The 17,381-nt window shown below is 40.7% G+C and overlaps 1 protein-coding gene across 2 annotated transcripts in view; it reads right to left on the reverse strand.

Annotated features, from left to right (window-relative positions):
- MPHOSPH9 (M-phase phosphoprotein 9) overlaps positions 1 to 17,381 on the reverse strand; it is a 146,121-nt gene that overhangs the window by 117,926 nt on the left and 10,814 nt on the right. For both annotated transcript variants that reach the window (XM_030219563.1, XM_030219564.1), the window contains exons 3-4: positions 10,357 to 10,631; positions 3,356 to 3,506 (exon numbers count right to left, since the gene is read on the reverse strand). In XM_030219563.1, the coding sequence (XP_030075423.1) occupies positions 3,356 to 3,506; positions 10,357 to 10,457 (252 nt within the window). In that variant the 5' untranslated portion in view covers positions 10,458 to 10,631. The remainder of the gene's footprint in view (positions 1 to 3,355; positions 3,507 to 10,356; positions 10,632 to 17,381) is intronic.

Genomic DNA, 17,381 nt, shown 5'->3' on the forward strand with positions numbered 1-17,381 from the left:
ATCAAGAATCAGAAATAAGCAGGAGACAAAAGGAAAACAGCCCTCCACAATAGAAAGTGTAAGGAAAACGAAGGAATAGCTACAATATACAATTAGCAAGATACCATATCAACTTTACAAACACAGTGGGTGAGGAGATAGCAAGAGGAACTGGAACAATCCTAACATCTAGAAAATTTTGAAAATGCAATAGTTCCAACAAAATCATAAGTATTATCCTGATAGTCCACTATACATTTAGATGGAAATTTAAGGAAAAATACATTGTACCTAAGGCTAAAACTGAGGATGTTTGGCCAAAAAGGCCTTGTATCTGCTCTGTATAGCTCTACATAAATCAGGAAATACCATTATACTCATAGCAGAAAAAATATTTTGCTTATAGCGACAATATCGAAGAAGAATCTGATTTCTATCAGGTTCAAAGGTATAAGTCACAATCAAAGCTGACTTAGATGAAAATTACTCCTAGGGGAATTCTGCGCTACTGTGCAACACAGAATTTCCCACCTCCTCAGACTGTGCAGAGGTATGCCTTTCCTGCACAGAATTCTGTATAGTCTGCTGTTGAAACATCTGTGCTATGTGTTTCCGGCTGCCTGCCTCCCTCCCTCCTTACACGCTCAACCCCAATGTGGCAAGAGGAGGAACTGCACAGCTGCAGGTCAGGTTGCTTCTTCCTTTGTCACCTTGGTCCCCGGCGGTTCCTTTAAGCCATGCAGCTGTATGGAGGCTGGTACTAAACAAAGAAAAACTCAGGAGCAGGAAGCAGCCCCATTTTCTGTTATGCAGCTCCTCCTCTTACCGTGCTGGAGCGGTGAATGTGTAGGAGAGAGGGCGAAAGTGGAGGGCCTGAAAAAAATATGGATAGTGTATGCAGGAAGGGGATTTGGAAAAAAAGGTGGCTAAGGTGTGCATGTGCACCATGGGAATGAAGGTGCATGGGAAATTGCTGTAGTGGGGAGGGGAATGCCAGACTTTATAATGGGGGAATTCTGCACAAGAAAATTACAAATTAAGTGTGCAAAATTTTCAATTTTTGTGAGCAGAATTCCCTCTGGAGTAGGGCTGAGAGCTTCCCAAAAACCCATAACATCTAAACTGACAAATATGGCCGGACTCCTGCCTTCTAAATTCAAAGCAGTCAGAGGCAACAACATAGAAAGTTCTAGTTAGTTGAGGATGAACTGGATTAGCAAGTGGTTGATTGTCAGAAGACAGAGGGTGGCATAATTTACTTTATTCACATTTGCTATATCACATAGATCTGACAAGCAGTACAAAGCGGCTGACATTGTCAAAGGATTAGAAGGAAAAGTTTGTACATAGTGATGCATTTGGGGAGTAGAAATCCAAAGGAGCTGTATGCAATAGAGATCAAAAAGTGAATAAGCAGGGACCAGGAGAGAGACCTTGGGGTAGGTAATAGTGTCCACAAATCTCAGGGTGGTGAAACAATGTGACAAAGCAGCTGCTAAAGCCAGAAGGATGTTAGGCTGCATAGTGAGAGGCATAACCAGCAGAAGGGAAAATTCAATATTTATATACCACTAATATTCCCCAGTCGGGGTTCAGTGCGGTTGAACACAGTGTTATAGTAGGACACATGCTGAACACAATTTTACAGACTTGTTAGATGAACACAGACTTGAATAGAACTATAGAGTGTGAGGGTGATGGGTTTGTTTGGTTTTTATGTTTTGCTTCTTTTTTTTAGTAATTAGTGAAGCGACATATGGGGTGGTGGTTGTCACGTAGAAGACTTTGGGAAGAAAAAGGCTTTTAACCTTTTTCAGAAGGTGATGTAGTTAGTTTCAGATCTGATGCTAGTCAATAGAAATAAAACATGGAAAAGAAAATAAGATGATATCTTTTTTATTGGACATAACTAAATACATTTCTTGATTAGCTTTTGAAGGTTGCCCTTCTTTGACAGATTGGAAATAAGCAAATGTTGGTAGATGACAGTATATATGACAGTCATCTACCAACATTTGCTTATTTCCAATCTGATGAAGAAGGGCAACCTTCAAAAGCTAATCAAGAAATGTATTTGGTTATGTCCAATAAAAAGGTATCATCTTATTTTCTTTTCCATGTTTTATTTTATTTCTATTGATTACCTTTAAAAGTGGACTAACACAGCTACCACACCTCTCTACTCAAGATCTGATGCTAATACCACTGTACAAGTCCTTGGTGAGGCCCCACTTGGGAGTACTGTGTTCAGTTTTGGAGCTCTTCAGAGAAAGGTGATTAAAACGGTATAAGGATTGTGACAGAAGACTTATGAGAAGTCTCTCGAAGACTTGAATATGTATATCTTAGAGGAAAGGAGGGACAGCAGAGATACAATACAGATGTTTAACTATTTGAAAGGTATTACTATATAAAACACGTTTTTTCAGAGATGGCAAACCGGTAGAACGAGAGGACATTAACTGAAGATGCAAGGAAGTAAATGCAAAAGTAGCAGCAGAAAATACTTTTTCATGGAAAAGATGGTGGATGCTTGGAATGCCCTCCCAGGGGAGGTGGTAGGAACAAAAACAGTGATAAGTTTAAAAAAAAAAAAAAAAAGCATGGGATAAACAGAGGACCCCTGGAGAGAAAGATGATGCAATCCAAGCAAAACTTACATGGCCTTCACACTTCAAACAAGGGCGTAGAGGAGTCTAACTTGCACAGAGTGGCATAACCTGAAGGTATTTCTCCGCATGCTCTTCCGTGCAACATTCTGCTGACTTGAAGCCTTGCTTGGGGGGGGGGGGGGGGGGGAGGGGGGCGATGGCTTTTGTGCAACTGTATGGGGTGAGTGAGGAAAGCATATGGAACCTGTAGGTTTGGGGTTATGCAAAACAATGACAGTGGGTCTACTGGCACACAAGCTCTCCTTGACATACACAGATTTACTAAACATGTTATTTTGCATGGTTGGCCATCTTGCTGTTTTTAAAAAATAAAAGTTTAAAAAAAAAAAGGGTGTAAACTATACGGAGCAGCAGGCACATCCCGAAACAAGGGCATGCAATGTAACTGTAGTCACCTTACTGGGCAGACTAGATGGCCATAATGGTTTTTACTAAATTACTATATTTCATCACGGCCTATTCCTGACAATGCTAACTTCAGCATTCAGAAATAAATTACACAATTGTCACTTAGGGTCCCGTTTACTAAGCCGCGCCAGCATTTTTAGCGCATGCACAAAATTAGCGTGCCCATAGGAATATCGTGGGCACCTACACAGTTAGTGCGCGCTAAAAGCACTAACGCGCCTCTAGCGCGGCTCAGTAAACAGGGCCCTTAATATAAATGGTTTATATCATCATAGAACTGACAATAATCAAAATACCTCACACTGCAGCCAGATTTCTGAATCTGTCTTTTCACTGTTGTGCATATTTTGCATAAAAGAGGATGGTACTTCCGCAGAACCTGGTGTTGTAGAGGATGCAGTCTTCCCTGAAGGAAAGGATGCTTCATTTGTAGGAAACTGGGATACACTGTTGAAAAAAAAAAAAAAGTTACACATTACACAATATTACAAAATGATACAATGGGAACAGGATTCCATTAATGTCACCAAAATTCAGAATACACAACACTTTATGTTATCTAGGTTCAAAGGAGATTTACTTCATTTCTTACAGCAAAAAAAAAAAAAAGTATCACTACTCTAGGGACAAGTTATATCAAAAAATTATTTCAAATGTAAAGCTAAGGTGTTCTCCAAGGACAGCAGGTATAAATTCTCACATATGGGTGATGTCATCTATGGAGCCTGGTGTGGACTCTGCCAAGTGCACTGTCACTTTAAATCTTTAAGGCAGTGCCCTCACCATGCATGCACAGGTACCTTCTCACTTGATGCTCAAGCATGGGACCAGCAGTACAGTACTAAATCTAAGTAGACAACTCCAAGGGAAGGTGGGAGGGATGTGAGAATATATGCCTGTAGCCCTCAGAGAATCCCTGCTAAATGTAAGTAACATAGCTTTCTCCAAGGACAAGCAGGCATAATAATCTCACATATGGGACTCACTAGCTACCAGGCTCACAACATAAATTAATTTTGTAAGTTAGTTGCTAATGATCCTGGTGGAGAGTTGACTTTTTAGTAAAAAGATTCTACAGGACTGCTTGTACTAACCAGCTATCCTGCCTAGAATGCTGCTCCAGACAGTAGTGAGCAGTGAAGGTGTTGATAGAAGACCAAGTAGTTGCCTTGCAAATGTCTTCAATCGAAGCAGAACAGAAATGAGCAACTGAAGCCACCATGGTTCTTACATTCTGAGCCATGACTCGGCCATGAAGGGTCATCAACCAAGTAAAGATAGTTAATTTAGTGATGGGTATCCCTAATCTGTTAGGACCGAAGGATACAGAAAGCTGGGATGATTTCCTATGAATTTTTGTAAGCTCCAGATAATATGCTAGAGCACGTTTGAAGTCTGAGATATGCAGAGCTGCTTTTTCAGGACAAGTAGGGAAGATGACAAGTACTACAATGGACTGATTGAGGTGGAACTCTGATACCACTTTAGGAAGAAACATGGGGTTGGTTTGGAGTACAACTCTGTCATAGTAGAATCTGGTGTAAGGTGGGTCTGCCACGAGGGCTTGAAGTTCACTTACTCTTCTGGCAGAAATAAGAGCTATAGAGGCTCATTTTCAAAGCACTTAGCCTCCCAAAGTTCCATAGAAACCTATGCAACTTAGCCTCCCAAAGTGCTTTGAAAATATGCCTCATTATGAATACTACCTTATATGTAAGGAACTTCAGAGAATAGGAACAAAGTGGTTTAAAAGGAGATATGAAATCTCAATGTCATCCTCACAGCTCTCATGAAATTGAGATCCCAAACCACAAGCGGAGGTTTGATAGGAGGTTTGGTATGAAATAAACCTTTCATGAACCTTACTATCAGGGGATGAACAGAAACTATTTATTATCAACTTTGAAGTGAAAAGCACTAATGTTACCCAAGTGTACTTTGAGTGAGTTAGTTTCGTGAACAGAATTCGAAAGATGGAGGAGATACTCCATAATGGTAGGAAGAGAGCATGTAAGAGGGTCCAGTGCTCTGGCTGCACACCAGAGGGAAAATCGTAGGTTTCCTAGAGGTCAAGAGTATCCTAGAAACATAGAATTTCTTGAAGAAGATTTAAGGAACGTAATTCTATGTTATCAGGAAACAAGCCATCAGGGCTAGAGAGCGAGGGTCTGGATGGAGAAGGGAGCCCTCATTCTGCGTTATTAGGGTTTGGGGGGCACCCCAACATAATAGCCTGGACAAAACAGCCCGGATAAAATAGCCTTGTAACAAAATAGCCCTTGAAAAAATGGCTCATAATGTAGCCCCTGCCAAAATAGCTCCATAGCAAAATATCCCTTGACAAAATAGTCCCTGTAACAACATAGCCCATAACCCTTCACAAAAATAAGAAGTATAGTAAAAACTCTGTTTCCCTCCCTCTGAGGTTCCAGCATCTCTTCTCCCTCTCTATCCCCACCTCCCAACATAGTTCAACATGTCTCCCTCTTCTTTCTGCCTACTCTCCATGGCCCAGTATCTCTCCCACCTTCCTCCCCTGGCAATCCTCCAACGTTCCTGTGGTCCACAGGCAGTGTCAACAAGCTGCTTTGGCTGGCCCTGGAAGCATTCTCCGTTGTATCCTGCCTACATGGACATAGGAAGTTGCATCAGATGAGGCGGAACACAACAGAGGAATACTTCCAGGGCAAAGGAGAGACATACCTCAGCTCAAAACAGCAGCGGGACTCAGAAAGACACACAGTCACAACAGAAGCAGGTAAAATACTCAAGAACGGGGTCTTTTGTCAGGGGGCTCATCTGTCAAGGGCCAAATTGTGGGCAGGCCCTTTTGTCAGGGGCTTTTTTTTTGTCTGGGCTATTTTGACTAGGTACCTTGGGAACCAGATTTGACAAGGTCAGTAGGGAGTAATTAGAATCATGGTCCCTTGGTCTTGACAAAGTCTGAGAAGAGGTAGTGGGGGAAAAGCATGTAGAAGTTCTGTTCCCCAATAGAGCAAGAAGGCATCCAGAGCTGTCCAGTTGGGCACATAAATCCTGGAACAATAGTGGGGAAGCTTGTTGTTCTGAGGAGAAGCAAATTTATTTTATTTATTGCATTTGTATCCCACATTTTCCCACCTCTTTGCAGGCTCAATGTGGCTTACAATACATCATGAGTAATGGAAATAAGAAGATAATAAACATTTGTTATTACAGAAAGATTTTGGATTACATGGTAAAGTTAGAACACGATTGTAATAGGACAAGAAAGCATTATGAAACTTCTGGATACATGTGAGGGAGTTCATATGTGTTGATCTTTGTGGTGTGTCTTGTTAAAGAGATGGGTCTTCAGTAGTCTGCGGAAGTCGGTTAGTTCATAGATCGTTCTCAGGTTGCACGGCAGCACATTCCAAAATTGTGTGCTCATATAGGAAAAGGTTGATGCGTGCGTTAGTCTGTATCACTGGGGTTCTCCACTGTTGGAATATTTGATGAAATACAGAGATACTGAGTGACCATTTATGAGGTTGCAGGACTCTGCTGAATTTATTGCCACAGCATTCTGTTTGATAGCTAGGTAAAGGGCTCTTTGTTTTGTGAAGCTGCCCAAGTCCAAATCTGTATGATATGTACCTGTTCCCCTTTGTTTGTTCAGGTAATACATTGCAAACTGGTTGTCTGTGCAAACAAGTATTACTTGAAAAGTCTTGAGATTATTCCAGACTGCCTGCAATTCTAGGAGATTAATATGATGTTTCTCCCGTGGGGACTAAGAACCTTGTATGTGGAGACCGCCGAGATGAGCACCCCAACCTACCATGGAAGCATCCATGGTGAGAACCTTGTGATGTGGAGGGGGCTGAAACAGAAGACCCTGTGAGAGAATGTCATAGGACACCATCCACCACGGTAGAGAGCGACATAACTGCGGAGTGACTTGAATTTGAGAATGATCCCATGACTTGGGGCAGAGAAGGGCGACAAAAATGATAAAGGGGATGGGACAACTTCCCTATGAATAAAGGCTAAAGCGGCTAGGGCTCTTCAGCTTGGAGAAAAGGCAGCTGAGGGGAGATATGATAGCGGTCTATAAAATAATGAGTGGAGTTAACAGGTAGATGTGAAGTGTCTGTTCACGCTTTCCAAAAATACTAGGGGGGGGGCATGCGATGAAGCTACAATGTAGTAAATTTAAAACGAATCGGAGAAAAGTTTTCTTTACTCAACATGTAATTAAACTCTGGAATTCGTTGCCAGAGAATGTGGTAAAGGCAGTTAGCTTAGCGGAGTTTTAAAAAGGTTTAGACGGCTTCCTAAAGGAAAAGTCCATAGACCGTTATTAAATGGACTTGGGGAAAATCCACTATTTCTGGGACAAGCAGTATAAAATGTTTTGTACATTTTGGGGATCTTGCCAGGTATTTGTGACCTGGATTGGCCACTGTTGGAAACAGGATGCTGGGCTCGATTGACCTTTGGTCTTTCCCAGTATGGCAATACTTATGTACCACTGAGAGAAGAGTGTCCACTGAGGAGGTGGTGTTACATAGACTGTTGAAGCCATCTGACAGAGTAGGCACAGCATCTGACAAGCAGATAGAGTGGATCTGAATACCTGAGTGGCCAAGAAAATCAAGAAAAAAATCATTTCTACTTTTAATGACATGTTCGGTTCTCTGGCAGGCTGGATGAGTTCTAGAGAATTAATTCTAAATGCAGGAAAAAAAACTGTACAGTTATGTGGCTATCACAAAAGCACAATGTTTTGAGGGTTCTTCCTGTGATTGGTGGTCATCTTTTGTCACTCTCCCAGAATATAATTATTTTGGACGTTCGATGTGACAGCAACTTGTCCTTCCATCTACAAATAAGTCATGTACTGAAATCATGCTTCTATTACCTACGTATGCTAAGGCAGTTGAAACTGATTCTCACTATAGATAACCTGACAAAATTGGTCCATGCATTTATTACTAGTAGGCTAGAGTATTGTAATTCTTTAATGATTAGTTCCAGTACAGCTAGACTACAACACTTACAATTGGTACAAAATACTACAGCAAGGCTGTTAACAGGAGCAACAAAATCAGATCACATCACACCAATGAACTCCCCTGGTTGCCTGTTAAGAAAAGGATGGCATTTAAGATGCCGTGTCTGACTTTTAAAGCTTTAAGTTTAAGAAGTCCCCAATATTGTCAAAAAACACTAAGTATTCTCCTTCATGTGAGTTTCAGTCTTCTCAGAAAGGACTCCTTAAACTGCCAGATTTGGTTACTATCCGACTGATTTCAACCCAGAGGCAGGTGTTCTTTTACAGTGGGCCATCCCTTTGGAACTCATGGTTGCAAAGCTTTTCTGACTACTTATCGTATCATGATTTTTGGAAACTTTTGAAGACTCTTTTGTTTCAACAATACTATGGATGATTGCATATATCATTAATACCTTATATCATATGCTTTAAATTTTTTACAGTTTTAGTACGATTATGATGTATGCTGTATGTTCACTTTTTTGTTGTAAACCGCTCAGACACTTTAGGATAGAATGATATATTAAATCAATAAATCCAATCCAATCCAATCCAAAGTCAGTATGTTGTTTGCTCTCGATTGAGGAAGAAAGGCTTGGCCCTGAATAATATCGATGAGAACCCCTATGAATTCTAAGGTCTGAACCGGTTGAATATGTGATTTGGGGTAATTAATCACAAACCCGAGTTCTAGAAAGGTGGACAGAATGGAGGTGTGTGCCGACTCTTGAGTGTTTTCCTTGATTAACCGTAAGAGCATAAGAATAGCAATACCAATGATCCATCTAGCTTAGTCTCCTGCTTCCAACAGTGGCCAATCCAGGTCACAAGTACCTGGCAGAAACCCAAATAATAGCAACATTCCATGCTATCAATCCCAGAGAAAGCAGTGGCTTCCCCATGTCTCTCTCAATAGCAGACTATGGACTTTTCATTCAGGAACTTGTCCAAACCTTTTTTAAACAAAGATACACTAACCACTGCTACCACATCCTCCGGCAAAGAGTTCCAGTCAACCAGCCACTATCAGACACTTTGTGAAGATATGAGTAGCTGAAGCTAAGCCAAATAGTAAGACCTTGTACTGATAGTTGCGAGTACCACAGCGGAAGCAGAGGAACATTCTGTGTGCAGGGAGAATAGATATGTGCGTGTATGCCTCTCTGAGGTATAGAGGGTAAAGACAATTGTTAAGCTGTATCATGGGAAGTAATGATCCTAGGGAAACCATGCAAAAGTAGAAACTTATTTAAGTCTCGCTGATCAAGAATTGGATGTACTCCCCCCTCCCCCACCAGTTCTACTGCATTCTGTCGGAGCAGGGCAGAGAGCTCCTTAAGTAGCTTCATTTGGAGGGAGTTGAAACAAGACACTCTTGGTGGACAGTCGGGAGATCTTTTTTCCCATTGCAGAGAGTAGCTGTGCCAGATGGTATGAAGCACCCAAAGGTCAGAAGATATGAGAGGACACCTCTTTTGAAAGAGAATGAGCCTCCCTCCGACTGGGATATTGCCTGGCACAGACAACTGTATGGTGGCAATGTTCTCTAGGAAGAGAGGAGGGAAAGGGAAAGGGACCTTAACTCCTCCAAGTTTCTCCCCAAGGAACTGAATTCTGTCCTTTGAATTCCTTAGTAACCCAGTTAAGCTGAGCTGACAAGTTCTCCAACTTGGCCTCCGGAGCAACTTTACCAATCTGGACTAGCAAGGGCTGACTATCACTATCTGGTGGAGACAGACAAGACTGGTGAGCTGTACCTGTGTGGAACCTTTTATAGCACAGGCTCTGGATCCATCTGCTGGCTAACAAACACAACTCATGCCTTCTGGACTAGGGCAAAAAAGGAATTATTTTTACTTTCCACTTTAGTATACTTGAATGTATTAATTTATAGTTGAGAGATCCTCATGATGGCTCTACTTGATCAATTACTACCCCTAGGCCAATAGGTAGGTGAGTGCTTGAAGGGAAGTTTCCCCTTCCCACCAAAATGAACAGTTCAATGCCTGTCTGTCAGCTGTAACCATCCCTGCAGGGCATAGCAATTATCCTTTCTCAACCATGAAAACCTCCATGCTGTGCTCATCCCCACATAAGTCCAATAAACAGGAGATTCAATCTTTAGGGTCCCTCCTTCGAGATAAGAGGCCAAGCTGTGCAACTCACCTTGAAACTAGCAAGTACTTTGCTGTGTTTATGTCTGAGGCAGGACAAAGTAGGCACAGTCAAGCTGAAACAATACATATGAAAAAGAACAGTATTCCCTATTTTTCTTACCTGCCTGTTTGTGAAATGCATACAACAGTGCTTTCAAGGTCAGGTTCTGTACGAGACTGAGGCGGATCTTCAAAAGATTTCACAGAATCTGAATCCTCCATACTGATAGTGTACTCAGCTGTGTAGTTGTTCTTTGAGGACACAGAAACGTCACTCTCTTATTGTAAGAAAAACAGCCTTGTAGTTTGAAGAAATTGAATTGCATTCATCCCCTGAAGCGTCATCTTCTACAGGCATGTTAAGTTTCCAATATTAATGTAAACTGCCAACAGATTCTGAAATAAATTGAAAACGCTTTCAACATAACTTGAATTAAAACGTTTTCATATGCGGACTTACTGCTATGAGTACATCATTTGGAGTCAGACACTATAAATAAAAATGGAAATGTGTATTTGCTCATGTTGATCTTACTCATTCCCTATTGCTCTATTCCTTCATTGTCATACACTAATATCCTCATACTATCACTTCAAATTGACCACGGTTCTACAGCAATACATTTCTCAAAACACAATAGCCAAACAAAGCAATCAGAAATGTATTAAACTCCAATAAAGAACAGTGTGAAAGACTCAAGAAGCAGAACAACAGAGTAGACTGGAAACTCTTTCACAATTGTGCAGTTTGCCTATGCATTCCTGGACAGCAAACTTGCATGTTTTCTTTTTGAGAGTGCTGAAAATGAATAAAAGGAGTATTAAACACAGATACACACCATTATTCTTGGGGGAATTCTGTGCACAATATTTCAAAATTCTGCATGCTTCCTCCCCCCCCCCCCCCCCCCAACTTTCTCTCTTCTCAGGCTCCAGCTGCCTCACAATCTTCCCCAGCTCTCTGCCCTACTTAACTTGAACCCCATCCTACATTTGATCTCCCTTCTGCTCTGTAGGTACAACTCTCAGTTTTCTCCCTCCGCTCCCAGTTCTCTCCCCCTTCTCCCCCAAAATAAACTTCTCTCTTTCCTCTCCGCTTTCCTGTTATTACTCCCCATTCACCAAGACCTTAGCTTACTCACACCCCCAAGAAGCTCAATCCCTCTCTATCCTTCCTCCCAGTTCTTTAACTCCTACCAAGACCCTAGTACTCTTTCCCCAAACTCATTGTCCCTCCATCTTCTCCCCCAGGACTCTCCCCCACCCCAGGACCCAGTTTGTTCTGTTTCCCTTCTCCCAGGGAAAACCTCCTCAATGTTCTCCTCCTCCCCCCCACCCCCCATAAACCAGAAAAAAAACCTCAGCATCCTCTCTTCCTCACCAGGACCCTTCAGGATCTTGTGTTCCCTTTCCTCTCCCACTAGCAAAACCTCTGAGTGTACTCCTTCCTTCCCTGAATACCCTGTCAAGTTTGCTCCATTTCCCCCACCCAGCAAACCTTCTCAGCATGCTGTGCCCCCTCCCCAAAAAAATTCTACTGCTCTTTCCTCCCTTTTCTCCCAAACACCAGAAAAAAAAAACTCAACTCTTCTCCACCCTTTAGCAATTGCCTACTGCTATTCTTGCTCCTTGCAAGCTCTGACAATCCCAAGCAGGGGAGGGGGGGTGTTATTGGTTCACATTCACACAACCAAACTTTAGTTTTCAGTTTTGGACGAAACCAGGTGATAAGTTTCAGCTGCAGGTTCAGTTTTGGCTGAAAGAATGTAGATAGTTTCAGTAGCAGTTACAATTTTGGCCGAAACTGGGGGGAAAAAGCAGTTTTAGTCTGCCTCTAATTCAGAATTTATGCAGTTTTCCTCCCCTATGCTGAATTCTGCAGAGAAAAAAGGTCAGCAGTCAGCAACAGGCATCAGAAACTGGCATTGTTCCTCTCCCCAATGCCTAAAAACATCTCAGCTGCATTCTCTCTCTCTCCCCTCCCCCCCTACACCCCCAATTGGAAAAAATACTCATTGTACTCTCTCCACACGTTCCTTACTGCCACTAAAGCTTGGCAAGGCGGAGGAGGAGGACAGTGTCTCTGCTGCCCTGAGCCTGACTACTAATTTGAACTGCGTGGGATACCATAGAGCTATGGGATTCAAATTAACACTTTGACAATGGGGATCAGAGGCTGAAGATGTGGCCCATTGAACAGCTGCTCCCCTCCATGCTATACATTGGAGGTTACAAGGAGCAAGAATAGCAGTACGTAATTGCTAAAGGGTGGAGAAGTGTTGAGTTTTTTTTTTTGGGGGGGGGGGGGCGGTTTCTGGTTCCCAAGTCAATGCAGATGTAGTTAAATATCCTCAAACAGAAACTTTGCGAGAACATGTTAAAAAAAAAATTTTTTAAATCACGATTACCAGCTTTTCAGGCTTACCAAGACTTTGCACAAACAACAAGAAATGTCGCATTCAGATGTTTCCCATTTTGTGTTAAGTTATAAAACTGATTAAGGACAGGCACAATATAGATTCTTACTAAAATAGAGTAAAAGAGTCCAGACACTGGTCTATACTGTGGATATTATACCAGCCTAATAATCCACAATAAAACAAAAAGCACACTGATGTTACTGAATGAGAGGACTATATACTCTGAAAAATTACAAATCAAGAGCAATACATTTCTCAAATTATTTTCTAATACATAAATTTCATTACATTGTAGTATTTCCCTACTAACACTATACGCTGACCAGTACTTGTGATTGAAAAACAATCACTGCATTTTCCTGTCTCATAGAATCTAGGAACTCATGCAAGTGCGCTGGAGTGCGGCTCGTGCGCCACAAAGCTCTCCTTTTTACTGTGGCAAATCATCCACTTGTGAGAATATGAAGCCTGCTGTCCTCTGACAATACCTGCTACAGGTAAGTATCTTCGCTTTCCTGAAAATAAAAAAAAAAAAACCTGGAGGACATGTCCTCTTAAAAGAGGAATGTATGGTAACCCTAGCTAACATGGGCAAGAGGGACTGGGGATCACTCCTGCTGTGACTACAGAGGGGGCTACTTTATGCATTCTTTTTTCATTTTTTTTGTGTATGTGTGTAATGTGGTTGCACGTAATCTTGCACAATAGTTTATATGGTAAATAGCGCACTCCAAATAAATGTTTTTGATACAAAATTTAGCAGGAATTTTAGGGCTCTACAAGCGCAATAGTGGTTTTAGCGCAAGCTAACTGTAGGCACCCACAATATTCCTATCAGCGCCTACACAGTTAGCGCACACTAATTTTCTGCACATGCTAAAAACGCTAGCACACCTTAGTAAACAGGGCCCTTAGATTGTAAGCTCTCTTGGAAAGATACCTACCTAGAGTATCTACAAGGAAAACTTTACAGAGGCAGTGTTTATTTATTTATTGCATTTGTATCCCACCTTTTTGCAGGCTCAATGTGGCTTACAGTATGTCGTTATTGGTAGGTAGTAAATTAGGAGCTAACAATTAGTGTTACATAGAAAGTCGCATCACTGCAAATCAAACAAGTAAGTATAAGTAGAAAACATTGGTGATAATAGGTAAAGGTTGAAAAAGAGAGCCTTTTTTGTTTATAGAGGCGTGGAATAAAATTCCATATGAAATACATCAGGAGATGAATCTGTTTTCAAGAGGAGCTTTTTAGGGTGGCTCTTTTCTTCAAATGCTGGCTTATCTAATTGATTTAAATGATTGAATGTTAGGCTTTTAGTTTTTGTACGCTACTTTGGACAGTCTATTTGGGGGATGTGGTAACGAAGATTTTTAAATAAACATTAAAAAACTGTAACATGTTCTACAAAAGCCTGGAAAGGTGATGAGATTAATGTAAAAAAGAAAAAAAAATCTTGGACAACAAAAGAAAAATATTTAGCTTTTATTTTAGACTTCAGTTGGTATGGACAGGAAGACTGGATAGGCTGTATGTTTTTTATCTGCCATAATTTTCAATGTTTCTATATCAAGAATACACATGAAAAAGTAGCAAGGCAATCATTCAAGTTAATAATAATGACAAAAATCATGTAAAATAAACTAGCATCACCTTAAAAAGTCAACAAAAGAAAATATTTTAAATGTGGTTATTGCAATATCTAATTTTTTTAAGTATAAAATTACATACTGTACAGTCTTTTATTGGCAGTGAAAAGAAGATCAGTGTTGAAGGGAATCAGACTGCATACATCCAGTGATCAGACCCCAAGAACAGTAGCTGCTGATAGCATCAGCAATTCAGAATACAAAAAGCTATTTGCTTTGCTCATACCTGCATCCTGCTGTGTGCCATCCAACAGCTACCTGATACAATCTCCCTTAACAAACAGGCAACTCCAAAGGTATTCAAGACTGTGCCTTAGTTGACAGATCATCAGTTACTCTAATTATACCTTTGTGTACAGGTACAGAGGATAAAACCTACAGTTCACTGCACCATGAAATATTAATGAGAAAAGGATACTTCCTACCAGGTGTTCTTCAGATCTGTACATCAGGATATGCTACACAGTCCAGCACAAAATTCTAACTACACACTACAAACACTTAACATGGAAAATATGCATTTTCCTTCGAAGCCCCAAATAGCGTCTTGTATGGAATACTCCTACTTGTATTTTCTCTCTCATGGCACATAATCTAGAGTTGATAGATCGCAACCTCCCCCATAACTTCTGGGCTCGCATGCTCAGAGACCTGCAGATTGCTCCCACAGGATTGGTTCACCACACATTTTACAAAATATACAAAACAGCAAACCACCATCTACATAGTATCAATATACTTTTACTCAAATTTTTATAAATGTAAAAGAGAATGAGTCAGCAAATCCATGAACTGATAGCATGTAAAATTTCCCATTTTAAGTCCAAGCGATTGAGTTAAATATTTATTTATTTGTAGCATTTGTATCCCACATTTTCCCACCGATTTGCAGGCTCAATGTGGCTTGCGGTTGCCATTTCCGGGTAGCAGAGTTACAAAGGCATTGCATTAAGGTGCATACATACATGGTGCATACATACATGGTAAAGAAGAATACGTTATGGTGTTACATGTTAGTTCCTGAGTGATAGATTGGATTGTAACATACATTAGATCACTGACTATATAGAGACCATATTCGACATAAGGATTAAAGTTGTTCCCAGTCCTCCACTCCAATGCGTATACCTCAACACAGAACCCTACCAATAGGAGATTAGTCTCAAGTTTACAAATACCATATTTAATCTGTCCTCAGGTTTTGGTACATATGCGATTCCTGCTCAGCAAAAAAAAAAAAAAAAAAGATTAACTCATATTATAAAGCACTGTCTGCATATAAAGCATGTTGTATATGCAGAAAATGACTCTTAGAAAACGGAATGGCCGAAAGCCAAATATGCGCCATGCATAGGGGTTCTCCAGGACATGGTGGTGAGTTACAAAGCATCTGCATAGAGCACAGGAACTAATTTACACTTTCTTTCGAGCTGATATAAATTTGTGCACTATAGGAGCCAAGGCTAACTACCTATTTTATAAATGCACAAAGGCGTCTTTAAAAACTTTGACATAAGCAACCCTTTATAAAGGTTACCCCTTCACACCTGGACCTGAAGATCAAATTAACCATTTAAAAACAATAAACATGGACAACTTTACAAATTACGTCATGAAAGCAATCAATATAAAAACATATAAATTCCAGTTGCATGGACAATTCCGTTGTAATTTTGAGTTGCAACTGCAACTATACTACTACTATGTTCCATAGCACTACCCTAAAGTAATAAAGAGAGACTAAAGGGCTCACTTCCTACCTGCTGGGAGACTGAGAAAATACTGAGGCTAGGGTCACATGACCAGGGCTCTTATTGGCTCCTTAGAGTCAGAGTTTTTTTCTCAGTCTCCACCTGCTGGAAGGCGCACACAACCCATCAGTCCAATCCTGGGCCGGTCCGGAGGGATGCTAAGGAATTTTATGTTTATTTATAGTTTGCTGAATCGCTTTTAACGCATAAATTAAAGCGATGTACATTTTAAAAACAAAATTAGAAAAAAATGCCAATAACTTAGAGAAAAGCTCACAAACACCCTAAAGAACATACTGTTGTACACTGAACCACATTGGTTGCCAGCCTCCCCCAGGAGCAATACGCCCTTAGTAATATACCTTAGCGAAAACAAAAATAGGTCTTCAAATTTTTTTTTAGTGATGGTTTAGATCTAATGTTCAATGGAAAGTTGTTCCAAAGGAAAGGGACCATATAATAAAAAACACTCTTTTACATTACTCCCAATAAGCCTGTCCCAGATTTGGCAAAACAAGTCTTTAGTCCTTTATATAACGTAAAATTGGGAAGGACTATAAAGTATACTTAATTTAGCCAGATAACCTGGGATATCAGTACGGATTGATTTACAAGTCAAAGTAAGAATTTTAAATTGAACTCTGTAATGTATGGGAAGCCAGTGTAATTTTTGAAGAAGTGATAGTCCCCTTTAGTAAATCTATCAGACAGTGGGGGATGGGATTTGATATACCACTTTTCTGTGGTTACAATCAAAGCAGTTCATTTGAGGTCCTTTTACTAAGCTCTGAAAAAAATGGCACAATGAATATGAATGAAATTTATTTAGCATGCACTTCCTCTCTCTCCAATGGCAGCACTAGGGATCAGCTTTGAAATGTCTCTCCCTTATAATTCTAGAAATTTTAAGGGAGCCATAGCCTCCCCAAGTCTTATTTGTACGCCCCACATTCAAATATTTTTAAAGTATATAAACAGTGCATAAACAGCTCATGTTTGGAAGGGGGAGGGGAAGAGGAAGTTCTAGATCAAGGGATCAATATATTTTTTCACAGAAAGAGTGGTACATGGGTGCAGCTTACTGCAGTGGAGTCCAAAACAGTGACAGAAGCTGAAGGGAGCACTGAATGGGCACATATTAATTTTTAGTTGCAGAACAGTGAACGGGAATCCTGGAGCTTAAGTGAGAAGTCTAAAGTTATCAGAACAAGAAGGTGCCTTAAGGTCTTCACTTACCATCAAACTGTCTTTCTATCCCACTAGCCCTGCCTATAACGCACAGATCTGTTACTAGCCCTGCACTCTAAGAAAAGGCCAGAAAAGTA

This window comes from Microcaecilia unicolor, chromosome 11, assembly GCF_901765095.1.
Source record: "Microcaecilia unicolor chromosome 11, aMicUni1.1, whole genome shotgun sequence".
Classification (NCBI taxonomy): Eukaryota; Metazoa; Chordata; class Amphibia; order Gymnophiona; family Siphonopidae; genus Microcaecilia; species Microcaecilia unicolor.